General features: G+C 43.3%; 1 protein-coding gene and 1 non-coding gene across 2 annotated transcripts; both read right to left on the minus strand.

Moving 5' to 3' along the window:
- Positions 1-8,513: 8,513 nt before the first annotated feature.
- Positions 8,514-23,539, minus strand: TRHR (thyrotropin releasing hormone receptor). The gene is made up of 3 exons (XM_027692536.1): positions 22,407-23,539; positions 10,872-11,258; positions 8,514-10,042 (listed from the first exon to the last, which is right to left on the minus strand). Exons 1-3 carry the CDS (start codon positions 23,199-23,201, stop codon positions 10,037-10,039), a joined length of 1,188 nt encoding a protein of 395 aa, XP_027548337.1. The 5' UTR covers positions 23,202-23,539; the 3' UTR covers positions 8,514-10,036.
- On the minus strand, positions 13,898-13,970 carry TRNAK-CUU. The gene has a single exon. It is a non-coding gene; the product is annotated as a tRNA-Lys (tRNA).
- Positions 23,540-23,602: the final 63 nt, after the last annotated feature.

Consider the following 23,602-nt stretch of genomic DNA (forward strand, 5'->3'; position numbering starts at 1 on the left):
CTGAATCTTTTATCATTACACACGAGGGAGGCCTCCAAGCCCCTCTCAGCCCTTCGACTCCAGGCGAGGGTCTTTTTCTTCCGTGGGCTGTGTTCACCGGGACAAAGGTCGCTTCACCGCGTCATATCAGCGAAGTACAGGAGCCTTCATGACGGTCCCTATCTTCAGGGGATTCAAATTCCCTTACAGAGCTCTTGGGCTCTGATCTCAGGCTGCTAGCTTAGCTTAGCAGCAGTGAGGGGGGCCATGGTCACCCCCTCTGCATTCCTTTGGCCGTCCCGGTCCAGCTTTCTGGGACACCTGAGCTTCTTAGCTCCTCTCTGTCTCTCTGGTGCTGCATTTTAGGACTTCTCTCAGGTGGGAGTCCACCACCCCTCCTCTCTATGAGAGGAGAGGTCTCCAAGGAGTTGGGGGGAGTTTTGGTTTTCAGTTCTTACCCCAGCTCTTTCTCTCTTCAGACAACTCTGTGTCTCTCTGATTAGCTGCATGCTTGGTTTGCTGCTCCTTCAGTTCTTATCTCCTTCTGGCTCTCTGCCACCACTCTCCGTCCACTGCTGCTCTGCTGTTGCTGCTCCTGCTCTCCACGGTGGAGGGAAAAAACTTCCAGCTTCTCAGCTACAGATACTTAGCCCAGTCTCACTCTGTTCCAAGTCCCTGTAGCCCCCCAGAGGGGCTCCTGCCCCTTCCTCGTGGCTTAGAACATGGCCACTTTTCCTCCAACAACAACTACTACTACCACCTCCTTCTTTTCCAGTCTGAGTGATATGTTTATATTTTGCAGGAGCGCTCATTGGCTTAACCCCAAGGGTCACCACCCCCTGGGGGTTTACCATTTTATAACTCTAGGGGGAAAACTGTTTCCCCCCACCACAACACTATAGGATCCGGCATTATATTTTAAAATTTCATGTTTGCATCATAGTCAGTTTTTGAAGGAGCTTCCTCCCATCAGAGCTATCTTTTCTCATTTAACTTCTAAATGTGTGTCCTATGCCCTAAATAACTTATCAATCCTTTGTAATTTCTGCTAATTTTCGTCCTGAATGACAATGCCTGCCTGGACACAGTGTGGCCCGCCTTTCAAGATACCCTAAATCTTTCCATAATTTCCTTCTAAATAGGCTTTGCTGTATTTCAGATAAAAATCATTGGCAAACGAGACAAATCTGTTAACCCCATTTGCTGCCTGTAGTTTCCCCAGACACTGGGAGCTGCCTCATATTATTGTTTTCTTTCATGTAGTTATTGTCCAGAAGTAGAAAAAAAAATCAGTTTGTGATCAACAGGGATTTGTTTCGTTGTTACATCTGTGGAGCTGGCAGCAGACTTGCACAATTACATTCTGAAATTGATATAAACTCAAGGTATGCCCATGATATCTCTTACCTCATAAATGTTGGATGGGTGCTACTCAAGTTAGATTCTACTTGTTTTCTGTACTTTATTTTATTGGAAGCTATGAGTTAAGTGAAGCTTTTGGGTGAAAGTCTCTACTTAAAATCTTATTTTCATTATTCCTTATTTAGATATTGTCATGGTTTGAACAGCCTCAAAATCCAGTTCCCTTGTTCTAGCCCCCCTCCCACATCTCAACCCAGTGTGAGATGGGTTTTCCAGACAAAAACACAAGACTTAGTATGGGGGGAAGGGAATTATATTACAGTGACTGTACAACAAATAAATAGTATAATACATTATATATATAATCTTAACTCTATATCTATCTCTACCATGACAATAATATTTACAATGGGCCAAATCTCTTCTCCCTCCAAATAAAAGTCCAGGAGAGAAGAAGAAGAAAAGACCCCTTCCAGTCTCTCAGCAGCAGGTCTCTCTAGGCAGCAGGCTCTCTGTGTCTTTCATGAAGCAGTTGCAGCTGGGTCCTTGCCAATGCACACAAGGGAGGCCTCCAAGCCTCTCTCGGCCCCTCGTCTCCAAACAAGGAGTCTTTCTGTGGGCTGCATTACCCCAGACAAGGTTGCTCCACCACGGTCATATCACGAAACACAAGGGTCTTCATGATGGTCTGGTATCTTCAGGGGAAATCAAGCCCCTTCACAGAGCTTCTGTGCTCTGACTCAAGATGGCTGCCAGCTTCTCTGAAGCTGCAGCAAGGGGGGCCCAAGGTCACCCCCCACACACACATTCCTTTGGCCGTCCTGGCGTAGCTCTCAGGACAGTCTGAGCTTTATAGCTCCTCTCTGCAGTGCTTACTGCACTCCAGGACTCCTCTCAGGTGGGAGTCCACCACCCCCTCCTCTCTCTCAGAGGGGTCTCCAGGGAGTTTGAGGGTTTTGGTTATTTAGTTCTTACCCCCCGAAACTCGCTCTCTGCAGTGGCTCGGTTCTCTTTTCTGCTGCTGCTTTCCTTTCCTTCAGACAGCTCTCTGTCTACCTCGGCTGCATGCTGGCTTCTGCTGCTCCTTTGGTCCTTATCTGTTGGCTCTTTGCCACTGCTCTTCGTATGCTGCTGTCTCTGCTGCTACTCCGTCTGCCCACTCACAGTGGAGAAAACTCCTTCAGCTTCCCAGCTACAGGTACTTAGCCCAGTTTAACACTGTTCTAAGTCCCCATAGCCCCCCAGCTGGGGCTGGGGGGGGGGGCAGAGCCCCCAAGGGGCCCTGAGCTCCTTCCTCATGGCTTCTCACAACATGGCCACTCTTCTTCTAACAACAAGTGCCACAATTCTCTTCCGGTCGAGAGATATGTTTATATTTTGCAGGAGCACCGATTGGGTCAAACCCCAAGGGTCACCACCCCCTGGGGGTTACCACTTTCTTAGTTTCAGGGGGAAAACCTGGTTCAAAGCACTACAATATATACAAGCTATAAGATGTAAATGATTGTTAACTATGAGAAGGAGAATTCATATACTTTATATAAGACAGAAGATTATCATCTGAGATTGTTATTATTTTCCATGGTTTCATGCATTCTGTCTGTTTGTCCCAAGCTTTAGCCTTGGCAGACCAAGAGCTTTTCTCCTCTGCCTGGATCCTAAATGTGTGCAGAGCAGGAATACCTCACTCTCTGACATGCAGTCAGGGTATAGCTCTCCCAGTACAGATGTAGTTTGGCTTTCCCTCAATTTTTCCCTGCTGAAATCAAGAGCTGAAAGAGACTCCAAATGCCTGAGGAGGGTTGAGGAGTTCTGATGAAAGAGGAACGCCCCATCAGGCAGTTGTAATCTGTGTAGGTCAGTGCTGCCATAATTCATGTCTGCAGAGTGTTGGGTATTGTATTAGTATTGCTTTTGGAAACTGCATGCAGTGGTGAATGTAAGCTTGTGTTTTCAGGAGGGAAATTCAGTGAGGTGTAGGCTAAAACTTGGAGTTCTATGTGGCTGAAGGATGCCGAGGCCCTCAGGATCCCACCTGAGGCAAGTGCTCTGCCAGACACCAGTGCCCTGCCCCATCCTGCTGAGCATTTCCCCCCCCCAACAGCAGCCCAATGCCCTTGGCTGAGACCAGAATGTGCCCACTGAAGTGCTCTGCTTAGCTCTATACATCAAATCATAAATAAAAATTCATGTTTTATAAACATTGTAAAAACAATTAGAAAAATCATCTCTTTCACTTGCAATAAAAGAGAGAGAAATGCAATGTACTGCAGAGGAATAGGGCAATTATGCATCTTCACCAAACCAAAAGAGTTCGTCTGAGTGGTAACAAATAAACACTCAGTTGATACAATCTAGAGCCGTTAGGTAAAGCTCTAACAGTGAAGTTTATAGGGCAGCATTTAAGCTTGACTTAACAACATTTCTGGGACATCTGCTCCAATGTTTGACCACATTCACAATAAGAGCTTTTTCCCAATTTTTAAGTGGAATTTGCTGTATTTTTATTTGAAGCCATTGCCTCCTGCCCTGTCACTTAGCATTGCTGAAAAGAGCCTTGGAGTTCCTCCTCATCAGGTATTTATACCTGCTGGCAAGATCCCCCTGAGCCTGCTCCTATGCAGGTTGAACAATCCCAGCTCTGTCAGCCTCTCCTCATATGTCAGATGCTCCAGTTGCTTCACCACCTCTGTGGACCTGCACGGGACTCATCCCAGTATATCCCTGTCTCTCACGTACTGAGAGGCACAGCACAGTACCCCAGATGTATTTCACCAGGGCTGAGCAGAGGGGAAGAATCATCTCCCCTGACCTGCTGGCAACGTTCTGTCTAGTGCAGCCCAGGAGGTTCATGACTATCTCTGCTGCAGAGGCCTTTTCCTGCCTCAAGCTCAGTCTGTTCACCAGGATCCACAGTGCCTCACATCTGCACAGCTGCTCTCCATCTGGTCAACCCCCACTGTGCAATAATGTATGGGTTATCCTGTAGCGTCCACGTGGCGCTGCCTTTATATAATAAAGAAATCATAGCACGCTCTCTGTGAGGTGGTAAACAAAGAGGTTTATTCAAACAACGCGCGCCTTTTTACCTTGATCCCACGTGACTCTTAACCAATAGGAGGGTCTGGCTCTGCGCATGTCCCCTAGCTTCGGTGCCTACCTGTTGCACCTCGGGACATGTTCCCTACATTATCCAGCCCCATGTAGGCAACTGGAGTTGGGTACAAATGAAAAGACTAAGAAACCTACTACCTGGGATTCACAAAAGTCAGCAAGATGGAAACGGAGCCCTCTGTATTTATTTTACGAGTCATAGAACATTCACGCAAAAAATGAGAGACATGTATTCAGCTTTAGTCTAGCCTCTAGGGAATTCAGCCTTTGTGTATATCCCGATTCCCAGGAAACTGAGTTTCCTATGCATTACATTGAGGAAAATCAGAGCAGACCACGTAATTCTACTCATCCTCTTGAGGCTGGGTCCAAGCACAAGTGGCTGACATCACCAGAAAAGCAAGGCAATACCCATCAAGTACAGAAATCAACTACACTGACAATGGTCACCAAAGAAAAAAGTGGCTTTTGATCTCTGTCCCTACTCCAAAGATATGGTGTTTTGGTGGTTTTTTTGGTTTAGTGGTTTGGGGTTTTTTTGGTCTGTTTGGGGTTTTTTTTGTTTTATTTCGTTTAGTATTGTCCAACCAAATGCATAAATAATCCTTGTAGCAGGGGCAATGATTCACCCATTTAAGCACTGTAACTACTGCTATGTTACTGGCAAACTACACTTTCTTCAGGAAACAAAGCTTGCTTTTTTCAGGATGCTCATTCCCCTACATATGACAAAGGATGCTGTTATATTACCTGTCCATTGGCAAGGACAGCAAGACAAAAAGTATGTATTCAAGTGGTTGTTAAAAAAATTAGAATTACAGTATAATTATCTTGTTCAACATTTTATTAGAGTAGCAACAAAAATCCATCACAGATTAATCTCGGCAGTGGAATGCACCAAAGAATTACAAAATGCTTCTTTTGAACAAAAATTGTTCTACATTTATCAGTAGTACATTTCTCTGCACAATTTCACAGTCATTATAATAAACAAATGTATAAACCACATGCAGTGTCAGAATGAAATCAGAATTATTCTGCCTAGATGAAAAAGAAATTCCTTCTAAACCAGTTGCTCTTACATGGTTTGTGGGAATTCGGATTTCCAGGATTCAGCTCCCAAATTAAGGAATTCCGGAATTTAAATCACTTTGGCTGGGCCAATTCAGTGCTATTTGAAGTATCACTTTATTTAATTAGTAACGAAAGATTCAGGAGAAAACAAACTCTTATTGAAAAGAACAAAACATCAAATAAACAATTCTGTCTGAAGAAGAGAGAACAAAATACTGAAAGGTAATTTTTAAATTTCACTGCAGTTTGTACCAAATGAAACAACTGTACAAACACATAGTTAAGAAATTAATAAGCACGTTGAAAGAACAGTTTAGCTTTGTGCACTCTTGAAATCATATATTTTTTCCATGGTGACCATGCTCAGATCTGGGTTTTTTTGGTTGGTTGTTTTGATGTTTTTTAAATAGCTTTATAAAAAACAATGAAGAAAAATTTTTCTACTTCCAAAGGCCAAGTAACTGATCTGAGCCTTTACTGTGTAGCTGGGGAGTTATGGCAGCAGCTCCTGAAGCAGGATCATTCCTTCAGGACATTTTTCTGGATAATTGTTTTTGAAGGGATGCTAATGAACCCTGTATCATTTGATTTATGCCATTTACTTCCACAGGAGTGTCATAAACCCCTTCACAATACATTGGAGCAGCTTCGATATCTTTGATATATCCTTAACTTTGACCTCAAAGGGGTCATATCATAATTTGAACCGAAGTGTGTTTTAAATACACCTGACCTTTCTCATCTGGACAATTTACCAACACAGAAGCTTCTGAAATCTCAGTATTTCACAAAGGAAGCAGCACAGCTCCAGAAGCCAGATGCTACAGCATCATCTCTTCTGTTACATTCTGGGTAAAGTTCCAAATAAAAGTGCAATAATAATGCAATCTCTCACATCAAAGACATTAAGTAAGGATATAGGCATGGATTTCAATACTGGTACCAATCAGACAATTTTTTCAAACTAAATGTGGCAGAGGAATTTACTATCCACAAAATAAGTATACAAAGATAAATAGTTATATTACTGCAGTCAGTAGCTGACATTCAGTCACTTTCACTTCTAGCAAAAGAAGTTTGATATAATTATCAATAAATTTAAAACCACGCAAATTTTTAAATAAACACATGCCCACATGTCTAATTTACAACATCTAGGCACAAGAAAAAAAGTTGATTGCTGTTATAAACCGAAGGGCAAACACAGAAATAGATCTAAAATCACATTAGCCTACCAGACAAAGTTTCATAGTGTTAGCTGTGGGAATCAGTATATAATTAGTATGGATTTCATAATTAACATCCATAAAGACACAGTCACAGCATGTTATGAGTTCAAATCACACCTTAACTAAAATCTACAATTTTAAATATTGCATTTTTGCACACAATTTTGCAAGCATCATCATTTCTGTTTGCACAAATAAATACCAGAAAAATTCCATTTCATTTGTTATTCCAAGTGATGGTGCATACAAAACCTTCTACATAGATTTTAGCCCTTGATGAAACCTCACTAAGAATATGGACTTAAATACCTCACTTGAACATCTGAAACAAGAAAAAAGAATTATGGAAGAGAGGTTGAGAAAGCAGAATTGACTTCTGATATTGTCAGTCTATAAAAGCTGTAGCCCAGTCTGTGCTCTGAAAAGTGTTGAGATAAAAGTGTTTGCGTTACTGTCATTACATGAATACTGAGCTCAGTCCTCACCTGGCAGTTTTGCTCCTCTTTGGACAGTCAGGTTTTTGTGTAATGCACACTTTGCCTGATGTGAGTCCTGCCCACCTGCTCACCTTTTAAGAAAAGGAACTAGTTCTACTACCTCTTTAAAAAGTCTGGAAAGCAGAGCCTGCTCTGAAAGGTGCCTGACTGAAAACAGCATGTGAAGAGCAAAAGGATTTCCCGACACCGGTGCCAACTGTGGCCACTTCCACACCTTCTGCCTCCAGTTCAGATCTGGGGATTGTCTCTCATCAGCTCCAAGTGGTACTGGCTCACTGATACAAAGCCTTTGCTCAGTCAGACACAGGAACTTGCTTTGACTTTGAATATGTCTCTTGGCTAAGCAAACATAAATTCCTGTGTAAGGTTCCCAGATAATTTAATTTCTCTCTGATAGGTGCTTTGGAGGAAATGTTACACAGGTGGTGGTACCTCTCCTTGACTTGCACTTGTGGTGGCACAGTGTAGCTTTAAGCAAATGTGAGCAGTAAAGTGCTATAAAACTCTGTCATTTCACATCAAGCTCTACGAAGCAAAAGTTTATTCAAAGTGTATGTCACAGCTATAGAATTCTATTTATGAGACAACTGCTAGGTACTAACTCAAGAATACACTGGTATCCTTCTTTCTGATTTCTTGAACTCCAGCCAACTTTGCTCACTTGGCTGCCATGTGCCTTACTCTGTAATTTTAGTTCTTCCTTATTATTTCAAAAGTAGTCTGGACAGCCCCCTTCCAGTCATGTGGGTGTTCAGGTGCCGCAGTGCTGGAGCATCCACACAGAAACAGACCCCATGGGATGTGCCTGGTGGTCTATGCTGCTGAGGCAGACAAGCTGGCAAGCCTCAGCCCCCCATAAATAAGGAAGAGCCACAATGCAGAGGATTTAGGAAAGATTGCAACACAGCTTGCATGGGTTCTGCAGCTGGGTCTGCTCCAGCCAAATCTCTGCCAGCTCCTAGAAGTTGGTCAGACCTATACTGCTGGTTAAAACCTCCTACTGCTGGTCCCTTCCTTGTCCTTGCCATCACTTTGCCAAGCTAGAAAGTCCCTATGGAGCTCTGCAAAGTTAAAACAGGAGTTAAAACAAGGGTGCAGACAGAGCAGGATACAGACTGTTCACAGAATCACAGAATGGCTGAGGCTGGAAGGCACTACAGTGGATCATCTGGTCCAACCTCCCTGCTTAAGCAGGGTCATCCTAGAGCACGTAGCACAGGATTGCGTCTGGATGGTTCTGGAATATTTCCAGTGGGCAATCTATTCACTTTCTTCTTCCTATGCAGAGAGTGTTGAATAGAATCTTTTGGATGCAGCAGACACAGGTTCACAATTCACAAGTTTTAACATTTAAATCAGAGGCCTATCAGGGTATTTTTAGATCTCTTTAAGTTTGCAAATATAGCTGAATGTAAATGGAAGTGATGGGGAACTGGCAGGGTGTGCAAAGTAATACTGGACAGGAAAGCCTCACTGGAGGGGCTACCACTTTCATCCCACTCTGGATAGGTTTTTTACTAGAATAGAAAGGTTTTTTTTTCAAGTTTCTAAATGTCATGTACAAGAGCTGCGCAAAATGTTCATGAAAAACAAGGCACCTTCCTCAGTTTCTGTTTCTGCTGCACAGAAATGGGAAAATATTATTCTGGCAAGAATAAGCTCTGGTCTAGAGCAAAGCCAAAGCAGTACATGCTGTTTTGTCTGCAGCTCCAACAGGGAGACTGTGGCCTCAGGCTGCTGATCATGGTTCTGTGTGGGAAGAGCATGGAAGTGACTATGCTGGCAAGTGAGAAGCCATGGTGACTTCTGTTCTGACAATACTTTATGTCCTAAAGTATTCTAATAGATAAGCTTTGAGACAAAAAAATTAAAGTTGTCATTTTTCACTGAATTTTCCTCTTTTCCCTAGACATTACCTATATTGAAGCTATAACTGCCCTGCAGCTCTCTTAGACAAAATTGCTATTGAACCAAGGTAAGAGGAACTGGTGAAAGCCTGTCCAATACTCTTTAATATGTGTCAAGTTCTGACAGAATTCAATAGTAGCTGAGACTTACATTTAAAGTGGTACATCTGTAAACTAGATTGCTGAAAATAACCAAGATATTTTAAAAGCTTCTTAATAACTTTTTGTTTATTCCCTGCTGCAAATTCATTCAATGGTCTTCCTATTTCATGCTGCTCAAGGTGAAAATAAACTCAAGAAGAGAAAGATTTTTCACTCTTTGCAATCAGATACCTGTTATTGAAGTGTGCTATGATGCCCACGATTGGATTTGCTCTGATGTGGGATGAGGAAGTCACTGGCAGGTAATTACTGTTATCGGTGGTTCTGGCTGCTGTTGGACAGGCCCTGCTGGTAGTGCCCAGTGCAGCCACACAGAAGGGCAGCTCCTCTCCTTGACTCCCAGATTCACTGGGAGTATCAACCACTGCCCCACTCTGCATCCATGGATGTGTCCTAGGAAGCCTTGCTCTTCCTGAGAATGCAGACCACTCTTCAGCCAGTTAAAGAGACAAAGCATTTGGGTAGTCCATGGAAGCCAACTCATCCTCCTAAAGTTATACTGTATTAAGTGCTTTGTTCAGTTAGTCTCAGTTGTATATTCTTTTCATTCCCCAAGAGGCTGTTTTTCCTTGTAGGGCACAGGCAGGTGTGCAGAGATATATAGTAACCCTGCAATTCTGTGAGCAGAAATGTCTTTACATTCCATACAGTTCATTAGGAACAAAGCATCCAAAGGTCTTATATGGCTGCATACAACAGAAGAAGGTGTGCCTCAGGCCTGAAAATGAGGAGAGAAGAAGTAAACTGAAAAAAGACTTTTTCATTCTCATACAATCTGCAAAAAACAAATAAAAACTAAGTCTCTCTATAGATAATCTATATTTATAAGTTCTGAAGTATACAGGTCTACAAACAGCATTTAAATAGTATTGTGTAAAAAAGCATCATGAAATCAGTAACATGCATCATGATGTAGAAAAGAGCTGGATTAGAGAGAAGTGCTACACATGGGGATGTTGCTGCTGGCATGGAAGTGGGTGGCACTTTCAGCACTCTCAGGACCAGAGTGCTGGTGTGTGGGAGAACCCTGTCTTCTCTTAGCACCAGCTGCATGGTGGCACTGGGCTAGTTAACTCCCAGCTGGAGCCAAGGGGTGAGACCCCAGAAAATGCCCCATTTCCCTCCCTGCAGGCAACCAGAGCATGCCTGGAGGAATCACTGAGCTCAGACATCCACATCACCCTCTTGCCAGAGGTGTATGTGAGGCACCATGCCTGAGCACCACTTTCTGATGCTCCGCTATTGCCCTCTGCTCCTCAGAAAACAAGGCTTAACTTGTGTGTTTGTCCTTACTCTTCCCCATGCTGCAAATCCTCCAATTCCTATCATACTTGGCACACGGTCCTTTGAAAGCATTACTTTCCAGACCTGGGCAGTCCTCCCTCCCTGCCATGCCCTGTTTGGTGCATCACCTGCTACCCTCAGCCTTTCCCGGCCCTCTGCGGTGCTGCCCCGGCTGAAAGCAATCCCAGCACAGCCACATGCCCAGCAACATGCTCCAGCTCATGAGGACTCCACACAAAACACTGAAATGTATTAACTGTTACCTCAGATGACAAACATGTATCACCAAGGGACAATTTTGCAGAGGCCGGGTAGGTATTGGTAACAGTAATATCTTCCAGCTCAGTGCTGAAGTGATCTGAATCTTTGATGATGTTATAATTTAGGGCGACACTGTAACTGGCAGGCTTCTTCTCCTGTTTCTGCTGGTAGTTGCAGAGTTTCCTGAAGGCTGCTCTGAATTTCTGAGACATGAGATTGTAAATTACAGGATTGATGGCACTATTTAAATAAATACAGATTCTGCAAAATAGCAGGAACCAGTTTTCTTGGAAGGGCCTGGAGAGAAAGGAATTGACCACAACCAGTGTGCGGTAGGGCATCCATAGGAATGCAAATAGGATCACAACCACAGCCAGCATCTTGGTAACCTGGGGGAACACAGAGGTAGGCAGAAGAGGGCAGGGGGTTAGTACTCACCTTGAAATGAACATGTGCATTCCTACACCTCTAGAGCCAAAGCAAAACTACGGACAGGCCTTTCAGTAGGAATTTCTAATGAATATTTGATTCAGAAAGTTTTTCTAAAGTAAGAAGGACAAAAAAATTTGGTTCCCAATTCTTCCTAGTTTTTGTTAAATTACTCTTTCCAGGTGATATCCCAGTCAGATAACTGTTGTAGACCTTAGACTTTTCAGCTTCTCACACATATGTATAGAAGTCAATTTGTTGGTTTTGTTATAGGTATTATGATAAAGAATGTGATGAAGAGCAAAGTTACTCTACAAATTGACGTATTTTTATCTATTTGTCTTCAAATGTACATATTCAAAGGTTACAATTTTATCTTATAATTCTACTCCCTTCACCCTCACTTTTGATTTCCCTACAGCTGTGTTCAGTAGAAGTAAAAAATGAGACAGAAATAATATCTCCTTTTCTTGTCACCTGATACATTTAATTATGACTTATAGACTGTTTTTTCTGATTTTCTAGTGCACATTGTAATAGAACAAAATGCAAATGTGAATGTCTTAGGTAGCTCAAAGGATGATTTTTCCTTATCTACAAATCACTTCTAAAAGAGCAATTCCTGTGAAAATGGTAGCAAGCAGTGAGGTGACTCAGTACTGACTTGCTCTGGCTCAGGAAGTCTCAGGACTCCTCACCTCACCCTGCCTCAGCTTCAGCCTGTGCCTCCAAACTGAGCAAATCCATTCAATGGAGAATAATCAGTCATCATGGAAAATAATCCACATCTAAAGGAAGAAAGTAACTATTTGTGGAGCTTGGATGAACAACTGGACTGAGCCCAACTAACAGATGTGTTGCAGCAGGTAAGGCATTCAGTGGATAATAGTCTACACAAGCATCAGAGTATTTTAATACCAGAAGCTCTGCAGGGTACTTTGTTACCAATCATTGACAATTTACATTTCTCCCGAGCATGTCTTTAAGGAAAAATCGCTGCTTTCTTATCCACACCAAAAATCTTTATTGATATGGATGGGGCTGCACAGAAATAGTCTAGAGGAAATTTTGGTCCACTTTGTTTAAGTAAACTGCCATATCTTTTTTCAAATCACTTCATATGAAATAGAACTAAACGTCATTTGGGAGGGGGCTAATTGTTTGACATCGTGGAGTTCTAAGAGGACAAACTTTTAAAGAACATACTTTTTATTACCCATAAGCCTATACACCAAAGCTCTCTGAAAACAGCAGTATTAGCATCCTCATTCATTGCTCAGGTGACGGCAAGGATTCACTGATTGCTCTTTTCTTGTGGATGTGCACTGCATTCCTACACTCAGAGTACAAATTATTCCTAGTTAGGGAGATCGAAAACATTATTAAAAGGCTTTGAGTAAATCTAGCTTAGTCCAAATTTCAAGTATATTTTGAATGGCAATGAAGTGCTTGAGACTGAATATGGTGCTGGTTGCATACATTCTTCAAACCCTATCTTTTTATTTCTGAGAATGTTCTAAAAATATTTAAAATGTATTTTGCTAAATAGATTCCCAATATTTTAATTCTGAACTAGTATTCTCCTTTCTTTCCTGCTCCAAAACCTTGTCATTCTAAGGAAGTGTTTTTATTAGACATTTTCATTACTCATCATGGCTAGGCTTCGCGAACGAAGATTTGGGAAGGGCTCTACCCACATTTCTTGCAAGCGCGTTGGTGGCTAAAAAGGCCAATACGAGAAAGGCATGTCCGGTTGCAAAAGACACAGCAGAAAGACTCCTTAGGTGGTTGTTATAGTTTATAATCTGAGGGGAATTTTTTCCTTCCCTGCCCCCCCCTGTAAGAGAGACAGGAGCACGAAACAGGGAAGGGGGAGAAGGCGATTAGCATAACATTAGATTTAGCCAGCCTGACTGCATTCCTGGCTAATGGGCGATTGGAGAAGCTGGCTCTGCTCGGAGGGGAGAGGGGCAGTGTTGCGGGACGCTCCGGGGAGGACGGAGGCAGGGTCTGGGTGCAGGGCTTTGGCTGGAGAGAAGGCCTGGAGGCTTGCTGCCTGGCTGCCTGCCCTGGCTGGCCCGGACTGCTGACCTTTGGCTCGGCTTGAGGAGCTTCTTGCGACGCTACCACCTGGAAAACCACAGTGAGTTCTCCCATTCTCCTTTCGGCTACTCCCGTGACCTGGGACCGGCCCCAGGCCCCTTTCTTCCCCGTGGAGGCTGCCGCGACTCGGCAGCGCCCCCTACTGACCACACCAGCGAACTGCAGGCTCTGCGCCTCTGCGATCCAACAGCGCCCCCTGCAGGCCACGATTAGGACTGCGCTAATAGGACAGAGAAGTATTTGCCAGACTTTGTTTTTTTTCTAGGACTACTGCATAGTCTTGTTGTGTTCTGTTACTGTTGTTTCTAACTGTTTTGCTAACATACATATATCTTTTAATAAAGGGTTGTTATCTCCTCTGTTTTTCCACACTTTCCTCGAGTAAAGCCCCGTAAATTTTAAACCCACAATTGCAGAGAGAGAGGAGTCTTGTTTCGTCCCATAACTCATTCTCTTTAGCAAACCTTCCAGTCTCTTCAGACTGAGACATTTTTGGCACCCAACGTGGGGCTCGAACCCACGACCCTGAGATTAAGAGTCTCATGCTCTACTGACTGAGCTAGCCGGGCCGTACCCATATCCGCAGCAGGTCTCCAAGGTGAACAGCCTCTGGCATGTTCACCCTGAAGGTGCAGGGCCTGCAGTTCGCTGGTGTGGTCAGTAGGGGGCGCTGCCGAGTCGCGGCAGCCTCCACGGGGAAGAAAGGGGCCTGGGGCCGGTCCCAGGTCACGGGAGTAGCCGAAAGGAGAATGGGAGAACTCACTGTGGTTTTCCAGGTGGTAGCGTCGCAAGAAGCTCCTCAAGCCGAGCCAAAGGTCAGCAGTCCGGGCCAGCCAGGGCAGGCAGCCAGGCAGCAAGCCTCCAGGCCTTCTCTCCAGCCAAAGCCCTGCACCCAGACCCTGCCTCCGTCCTCCCCGGAGCGTCCCGCAACACTGCCCCTCTCCCCTCCGAGCAGAGCCAGCTTCTCCAATCGCCCATTAGCCAGGAATGCAGTCAGGCTGGCTAAATCTAATGTTATGCTAATCGCCTTCTCCCCCTTCCCTGTTTCGTGCTCCTGTCTCTCTTACGGGGGGGGCAGGGAAGGAAAAAATTCCCCTCAGATTATAAACTATAACAGTGGTATATTCTGCGAGGCTCGATTCTTTCTGCGTTGTCTTTTCTCCTCAAGGGTGATCCTGCGTGCTTTCTCAAAAGCATCAGCAGCGTTATAAATGGTCTGTCTCCAGGCTTCCCGATTGGAGGCCAGAGTAGACCAGTTATGGTGATCAATATGCCCAAGGCCGAGTTGTTGCTTCAGGGAGTCCTTGTATCTTTTCTTCGGGGCTCCTCTCTTGCGGCAGCCAGTGGCAAGTTCACCGTACAGCAGGATCTTAGGGAGGCGGTGGTCCTTCATCCTAGAGACGTGCCCTGCAAAACGCAGCTGTGTTCTCAGTAGCATGGCCTCAATACTTGTGATTGCTGCCTGTTCAAGAACAGATGTATTGGTCACATAATCTGAGCAGTGGATGTTTAGGATTGTACGGAGGCAGCGTTGATGGAAGCGTTCTAGGAGACGCAGGTGGTGGCGGTAGATGACCCATGATTCGGAGCCATATAAAAGAGTAGACAGCACAATGGCTCTGTAAACACTGATCTTGGTACTTTTCTTCAGGTGTTTATTTCGCCAGACTCTTTTATGAAGCTTTCCAAAAGCACTATATGCCTTCGCTAACCTGTTATCTATCTCCCCGTCAATCTTACCATCCGAGGAGATGAGGCTGCCTAAGTAATTAAACTGTTGGACTGATTTGAGCTCTGATTGGCTGATGGTGATGTGGGGATGATGGGGGACTTCCTGAGGTGCAGGTTGATGGAGAACTTCAGTCTTCTTTAAGCTGACTTCCAGCCCAAAGAGCTCAGCAGCATCTGCAAAGCAGGATGTTAAACGCTGCAGAGCTGCTTCTGTGTGGGCAACAAGGGCGGCGTCATCAGCATAAAGCAGCTCCCGGACAAGATGGTTTAAGGTCTTAGTGTGGGCTTTCAGTCGCCTTAGGTTGAATAGGCTTCCATCAGTACGATATCGAATGTAGATACCGTCCTGATCATTGAGGTCTGCCGTGGCCCTTTGGAGCATCATACTGAAAAAGACCGTGATTAGGGTAGGAGCGAGAACGCAGCCTTGTTTCACACCATTCTTTATTAGAAAGGGCTCAGAAAGTGTGTTGCCATATCTGACTTGGCCGTGCTCATCCTCATGAAGTGAGATGATCATTTTAAGGAACTTGGGGGGACAACCTAAACGTTCCAAAATCTGCCACAGACCTTTTCTGCTCACAGTATTGAAAGCCTTGGTGAGGTCGACAAAGGTTACATAGAGACCTCTGTTCTGTTCCCTACACTTCTCTTGCAGTTGTCTGAGAACAAATATCATGTCTGTGGTGCTCCTGTTAGCTCTGAAGCCACACTGACTTTCAGGTAGAATTCCTTCTGCTATAGCAGGTATTAGTCTGTTCAGGAGTATTCTTGCCAGGATTTTGCCAGCAATGGAGAGCAGAGTAATACCATGGTAATTTGAACAGTCTGATTTAGTACCTTTCTTCTTAAACAAGGTGATGATGACTGCATCACGAAGGTCTGAAGGTAGTTCGCCTAGTTCCCAACAATGCACCACAAGCTCGTGAAATTTAGCATGGAGTTCAAAGCCCCCATGTTTCCAGACTTCAGGTGGAATTCCATCAACCCCAGCTGCCTTGCCGATTTTCACCTGCTGTATGGCCTTGAGAGTTTCTCCTAAAGTGGGGGCAGTATCCAATTCGTATTTCACCGGTTGTTGTGTGATGGACTGAATTGCTGAGTCTTGGACTACACGGTTGGTACTGAAAAGAGTCTGAAAGTGTTCAGACCATCTGTTCAGAATGGAGGTTTTATCTGTCAGAAGCGTTTGACCATCTGCACTGAGTAGTGGGCTTTGGACTTGGTATGTAGGCCCGTATGCTGTTTTCAGGGCCTCATAGAATCCTTTGTGATCCCCTGTATCTGCACATAGTTGAGTTTTTGCAGCTAGATCGGTCCACCACTCGTTCTGGATGTCACGGAGTTTCTGTTGGAGCTTGCTGCATGCAAGACGAAAGGCTGTTTTTCTTGCGTGACAGGATGGCAGTGCAAGGTGTGCTTGGTGGGCAGTTCTCTTCTTCCTCAACAATTCCTGGATTTCTTGATTGTTTTCATCAAACCAGTCCTTGTTCTTCTTGAGGGAAAACCCTAAGGATTCTTCAGAGGATTGCAGGATGCAGCTTTTAATATGATGCCAAATTGTTTCAGGGGAGGAAACTGCAGAATCTGTGGAATGGTTTTCGAGCCTAGTTTGAAGGTTTGCCTGAAATCTTTGTCTTACTGTGGCTGATTGGAGATCATTAACTTGGAGTCTTCTCCTTGGGATACTGCCCCTTTTGGGTTTGAATTTGAGATTAAAGTTGAGTTTACAGCGCACAAGCCGATGGTCTGTTTGACATTCTGCGCTGGGCATCACGCGGGTATGGAGGATATCGCGGACGTCTCTCCGTCGCACCAGGACATAATCAATGAGATGCCAATGCTTAGACCTGGGGTGCATCCAGGTTGTCTTCAGACTATTTTTCTGCTGAAAGATAGTATTAGTGATGGTAAACTGTTGCTCCGCACAGAATTCTAGCAGAAGTCGACCATTATCGTTGCAGTTTCCAACACCATGCTTGCCTAATACTCCTTTCCAGGCTTCAAAATTCTTACCTACTCTGGCATTGAAATCCCCAAGGATAATGATCTTATCATCTGCGGGCACCTTTTGGGTAAGGCAGCGCAGGTCAGTGTAAAATTTATCTTTTTCAGCAGGGTCAGCTTGGAGAGTTGGGGCATATATACTGAAGATGACAACGTGTTGCTTGTTGTTTAGTGGAAGGCGTAGGGAGATAATGCGGTCAGAATGGCCTGTCGGCAGATTTTCGAGTTTAGGGACAATAGAGTTTTTGATCATGAAACCGACACCTGAGAGATGTTTTTAATTACTGGTACTCAGAGTATGGTAGTTGTTTCCTTCTCCTTTGAACACTAATCTTTCTTACATTGATAGGCAAAAGTGATAATCACTCTGGTGTTTTAAAGGCATGTACTAATATCTTTCTTGTGCTTGGTGTTCCTCGCAATGCACAGAGATTGTATATCCCAGTCCATGATTTTGTAGTAAAAAGGAAGTTATGCAACAAAGAGAAGGATTAAATAAATAGAAGGATTAAGGTCTTGATATACTAACATCACAAGTGAAACCAAATTATAAGATTGAGGATTTCACGTAAGCCTTACAAAACTTATCTTGCATTGCAAGCTGAAATCTGTGCTTGCTCTGCTGTGACAGAACAGAGAGATTTCTCAGGGGAGCAGGTCATCACAGACTGCACCACTGTCTAAGACAGGACTTTCTCTAGAGGGTAATCTGCCTGTTATAACTGACCATGATGGCCATGATGGCCTTAGATGATTTGATTGGACTAAGCAACTAACTTTGTAAGACGCACATAATGTTAAGTGAGCTGGATCCCACCTTAAGTATAAACAACGTTTGCTATCTAAGGCTGTGTTTATTTTTCACAGTCCCCTTGATACCTGAGGAAACTAGGAATTCCTTTGGGGACAGTGTGAAATCTACCTGCAAATATGTAATTCAGTGTTCATATTATGAACACACAAGAAAAACATTTGGGATCTGCGGGCTGAGCTATGTGGGATAAAGTGGAAGTGTGGGAGAGCTCAACACAGCCAGCACCAAGATCTGATCTGGAGGACCAGGCAGATGAGGAGCATGTGCAAAATGGAAAAGGAAGCACACAGCTCAGATTGTGATTCCTTGAGCACATCAGCTAGAGAATGTATGGACTCTTAGCTGCTATAAAAAGAGGTCCCTTCCTTGTCTTCCCACCTGCTTCCCATGTCCTCTTGCTTTCTTTTAAAAGATAATGAGCTGCTTGCCAAGGTAGTTCAAGAACAGATACTCCTAGAAAAAAAGGATTTCATTTTCCTCACATTTTCAAAGTTTTCTTGTATGTCAGTAAAATCCTTTTTATACCCTTCAGTTTTACGTTCTCTCTCTCTTGTCTTCCTTGTGACAATGCCTGGGTCTTCAGGACATTTTCTTGATTCTGAGCAGAACAAAATTATTCAGATTTTCAGAAGAAAAAACATGAAAATTTTAGAAATGCTGAGAGATCCTAGTACTTGTGCTGCTAGAAGAAGCACTGTTAGCAAATTAAAGCACCCCCAAAAACATAGCTCTTCTCCCTCGTACTGTATGCTGTAAAAAAGCATTTAATATTGGTTGCTGTTACTTATTAGGGAACCTTTGTTTTATTGCAAAATCTGCTCTGAATACTTTGAATAACACATCTTCTATTAATGAACTGACACCTTGTTTTCCCTCTTGACCCCTATTCAGTGCTGGAATTATGTCTGTTTACATCAGAGGCTGAAAATATCCTTTCTAATGAAACTGAACATGGTCCATCCATTCACCTTCAGGAATAGAACTTCACTCCCCACTGTTCATGTATATATATATGTGTGTGTGTGTGTGTGTATGTGTGTATATATATATAATGTTTTATACATATGCTGAGCTTCCCACCCTTCCTCGTCTCAGCTTAGGTAGCTGCCCTCCACAGTTGTAAGGAAATGGTTATTTTATTCTATATTTTCTTCTTCCTTGAGAATAGAGCTATTCTAGATGCCATAGAGGGTTGTTCCTCCATTGAGCTGCTCTTTCCATTGGTGCTTTTTGTGAGGAAGCATCCTAGGTATTGAAGTCAGGATGTTTTCCAAGTTGGATTTTGCATTTTTAGTCCATCAGCTCCTAATTCCGGGCTAACTCTCCTACTAGCAACATAAGTAAGGTATTGTCATTTTTGGAGAAAACAAATGAAATTGCACAACAGTATGACTCACAATAGAAAGTATTGACTGTCTAATCCTTGGAAGCAAACATAGAAACACAAATATGCTAACACAATAATATAGGTTAAAAAGAAAAAGGTTTAAAAAACAATTGGACAATAGAGTCTATCTCTGTCATGAGCTGGAAACAGCTTCAGACAGTGCTCTTCATCTAAAACACCGTATGACAAGGAGAAAATGCTTTCCTACCCTGGTCAAAAAGTTTTGACCTTTTTAAACAATGGACCACTTTCCAAACATAGATGATACAGTGGAAAGTGCCATGAAAATTAAAGAAAATTCTATGATTTGGCAGTCTGGGTCATGCTTAATCCAGATTAGTCAAGCAATCCAGGTCAGACTAAGGGAGCTAAATGACTTTACATACTGCCATGTTGGATTAATCATCATAAAAAATGGTTATGAAACTCCTTAATTAAACCTTCACAAGGATTGAAGAAACCTATCTAACTTACTGTTTAATTCTGTTGTATTATATAAGTGTAAGTTCATAGTAGGTTAATTATAAGTATAATTATAATTATAACAATATTACTACTAATAATAAGTAGTAGTAGTAGTAATTATAAGCATTCAATGGAACTGTACTGAATTACAGTAGCAGATTGGAGGGGTGGCCTCTCTGATAAGAAGCCAGAGACTGCCCTGAGCTGGACACAAACAGTTCCGTCCAGCTCCAACAGACCCATCAGGACACAGTTAAGCCCACCAGCAAAGCTGGTGGTGCCTCTGCGAAAACATGTTTAAGGAATGGCAAAAATGCCAGAAAGAGAGAAAGAGGGGATAAGAGAACAAAAGAATGAGAAACAGCAGGGTAACACCAAAGTCAGAGGAGGAGGTGCCCTTTGGCAAGGCTGGCACTACCTGAAGGGACTGCAGCCAGTGGAGGAATCACACTGAAAGAGTAAAAGAGTGAGAAGGAAAGAGTGACAAGAGACCAACCTCTGCAACCAGACTGTAATACTCCCTGGCCCCACACTGTTGGTTGCTTCAGGAAAGGGACTGAGTGTAACTTGTGACTGTAACAGTGGACAATAAATTGGCAATATTCATTTTCCCCAAGTCAACTCTGCATTGCCCATGACAATAACTGATAGTTTGTCTGCCTGTTCTTTTCTCCCCATCCTCAGGAGGAGCCAACCTACCACAGATACACACGCAAATTTAATTTTGTAGAAATGTTCTTGGATAAATATGAGAACTGCCACAGAAGTAGAAAGTGTACACCACATTTTCAGTCACGTTTTCTCCAGATCATATGCTGGGTATTGTATACAACTCAATCCCTGTAACGCAAGGACAGTTCTGAGAAGACAGACAGTTTCACATGACAGCAGGACTCACTGTGAGGCCAAACTGTCAGCTACGCATGCCTTTGCCAGCGTAGCAGGAAATTTTCACTTGCGTGTCTTACTAACTCTTGAGATGCTAGATTTTTTTGAATATGGAATTGTGTTTTCTCATTTTACACCACTGGCTGTCTTTTTCATGCTGCTATTATATAAAAAATATTACTAATAATGCCACACTATCCTTGCTTTGCTTCCCATATTGTACTGAATGTAAATGCAGGCTTAGTCATAATGAGGCTACTTTAAGCGATCAGGTTACTTAGGCTTTTAGAAAAAGTCTTGCTGTCTTTACAAGACATAAAAGATATCACATTATAATCTTCACCTTTTGGTTTCATAATAAAGCAGTATCCGTATTCGGCAGTGTTCAACGTAAAAGATTTGTCTGTTTTTCAAATGATGCTAAGCACATGTAATCAAGCATGGGTACTCAAGTGATATTGAGAATTTGAAGATTATCTTCTTCTACTAATTAATGGACAAAGAAAAACAACATTAAACAGTTCTTATCTGACTATTAACTATAATTGGCAACATAATTAAATATAACCTAGCCCACAAGTTTCTGTTGTGCATTTCAAAACAGGGCTCTAGTGCTCTGCAAGTGCTCGGTGCTCTAGCAGGAGCTCAGTTAACTTTCGAGGTCCGTGCCATCTCTGTAATAAGAAAATGTGGACCCTCTCATTAAACAGTAGCAATCTACATAAAATAAGAAGAATATAAAGTTCAACCCATCACCCAAGGCGGGCATTCAGGTTGTCTGAGCAGGTGCACAGCTCAGCTTTGCTTCCTGAGGGAGCTGTACAGTGTAGGGAAGCAGAAGCTTGGGGAAGCAACCCACTGGGGTACTATGCAGGGGCAAGAGCCAAGCCACTCAGCATGGAGCACTGCTTGCCAATGCTCACATCAGGCTGCCTGCTCCCAAGAGCCATGTGTGTGAAGGATGCACCCTGTGTTTCTCAGCATTGCAGCAGCTGTGCTACTTGCTGCATGCTGTGCGAGTATGAGGCAGTGTGATTTACTGCAAATAGCCAGGCATTAATCTACTAACTATATTCTACTGGTATTATGACACAGGTCAACATACATATTTAACAATATAAAAAGAAGCTAGTCAAACCTATACACCAGTTTTGAGCCATCAATACATAAAAAGAGAGACAGAGTAACAAAGATATTTAGAATTTACAAGGCACTTTTATATACATATTTCCTTAAATAGACTTTTTGCAGGAGAGTTAGAGACAGGAAAAGCGGCAACATGATTGTGTTTGCTGAGTGACATGCTACCTTAGCTGGGACCAAACCTCAAATCTCCCACATTCCCAGACTAGATCCTACTCTTCAGATCCCAAAAATTACTCAAAAGTCACTCTATATTTGGCAAGATTACTAACAGGCTGTAATATAAAGAAACTATAGTTAAAAATTTTTCATTCATAATTGATGCTTCCTAAATGCTTTTTAATATGGGAAATAAAATACTATTTCTTTTTTGGTCCTTGCAGTAGGTAATAATGAATAAGCAAGAAAAAAAACATTTATATGTACGTGTACACATATCACAGAGTTTCAACTTGACTAGTTAGCAAAAAGGGAGAATATATTTTACCTCTTTCCACAGCTTCAGAACAGTGAACTCTAAAACAAGTATGCTTTACTTTTTAGAAAGACATTTCAAACTGCTGTTCCTACCTGCCTTCGAGAAGCAATAGTGCTATTGAAACTTCTATTAGTCATCTTGGAATTCACAGGCTTGCTTTGGTGAGCTACATCATTCCTCCATGTCTTAGAGTTTTCTTTTGAGTCCAAAGGCATGGGGTTCAGGAACAGTATTCTAGCAATCAGGCCATAGAGCACAGTTGCCAATACCATTGGCACAACATAAAATATACCAAAGTCCATCATGTAGATAGGAGAGTAATAGCTCCTGGACACCTTGTAGCCACAGGACACAACAGTAGTCTCTTTGTAGGCTACTGTATTAATATCCAGCAAGAAAAACCAGAGCATACAGTATATGGAGGTGAAAGCCCAGACAAAAATAATGATCTTTTTGGCTCTTGAAAAAGTGCACAGGAATTGGGCTTTGATTGGGTGGCAGATGGCTATGTATCTCTCAATGGTGAAGGCAGCAATGGAAAAAGAAGAAGCATTGATGCCTAGATACTGGAAATAAGTGATGCAGAGACACCCCACGTAGCCATACACCCAGGATCTATACAGGCTTTCTGTGATATTGGGTAGTCCTGCAGCCACAAGCACCATGAGATCTGCCACAGCCAGACTCACCAGGTAGCAGTTAGTGGGAGTTCTCATGTGCTTGGTTCTGAGGACCACCAAAACCACCATGATGTTGCCCACAATGCCCAGTCCACAGATGAGGAGGACCAAGAGGATGGTAACCACTTGGTATTCAACTGTAATGATCTCCTGGCTTGATAGTGGCAGCACAGTTTGGTTCTGCTTGTCCCCTGTGCCATTCTCCATCTTCACCAGCCCACTGCTGCTTCTGCCCAGCACTCGATCTCAGCACCTGTTCTCCATGGTCATGCAAAAGGGTGAGTGGAGCAGAGTGTGGGTGATCTGCAGCTCCAAAGCACATTTTCCATGTAGTCACAGTCCCATTCCTGTGTCATCCTCCACTCCCCCGAAAGCACCTGGACTTTCAGTCTTTGTAAATTCAACTACCAGGCGGGTTAATCCCTCTAAGACTCCAGCTCATTTGCACAGGTTAAAAGGCTGTTTTCTCATAGCTGATTTGAGGCATTCATGAAATCCAGCGTGTGGAGGTGAGAGTTTCCTCCCTGCAGCGGCAGGGAAAGCAGAGCCCTCCTGCACCGCCAGCTGCTGAGCACTGCACAGGGTTGAGCTGATCCAGCCCGGACAGA

This window comes from Neopelma chrysocephalum, unplaced genomic scaffold, assembly GCF_003984885.1.
Source record: "Neopelma chrysocephalum unplaced genomic scaffold, ASM398488v2 Primary Assembly neopelma1_86, whole genome shotgun sequence".
Classification (NCBI taxonomy): domain Eukaryota; kingdom Metazoa; phylum Chordata; class Aves; order Passeriformes; family Pipridae; genus Neopelma; species Neopelma chrysocephalum.

Excerpts from the sequence above, each read along its gene's own strand:
- TRHR (XM_027692536.1), bottom strand. The coding sequence starts at position 23,201 with ATGGAGAATGGCACAGGGGACAAGCAGAACCAAACTGTGCTGCCACTA. Across the intron at positions 11,259-22,406 it reads CTATTGCTTCTCGAAGGCAG|GTTACCAAGATGCTGGCTGT; the intron begins GTAGGAACAGCA and ends GTGTTCCCCCAG.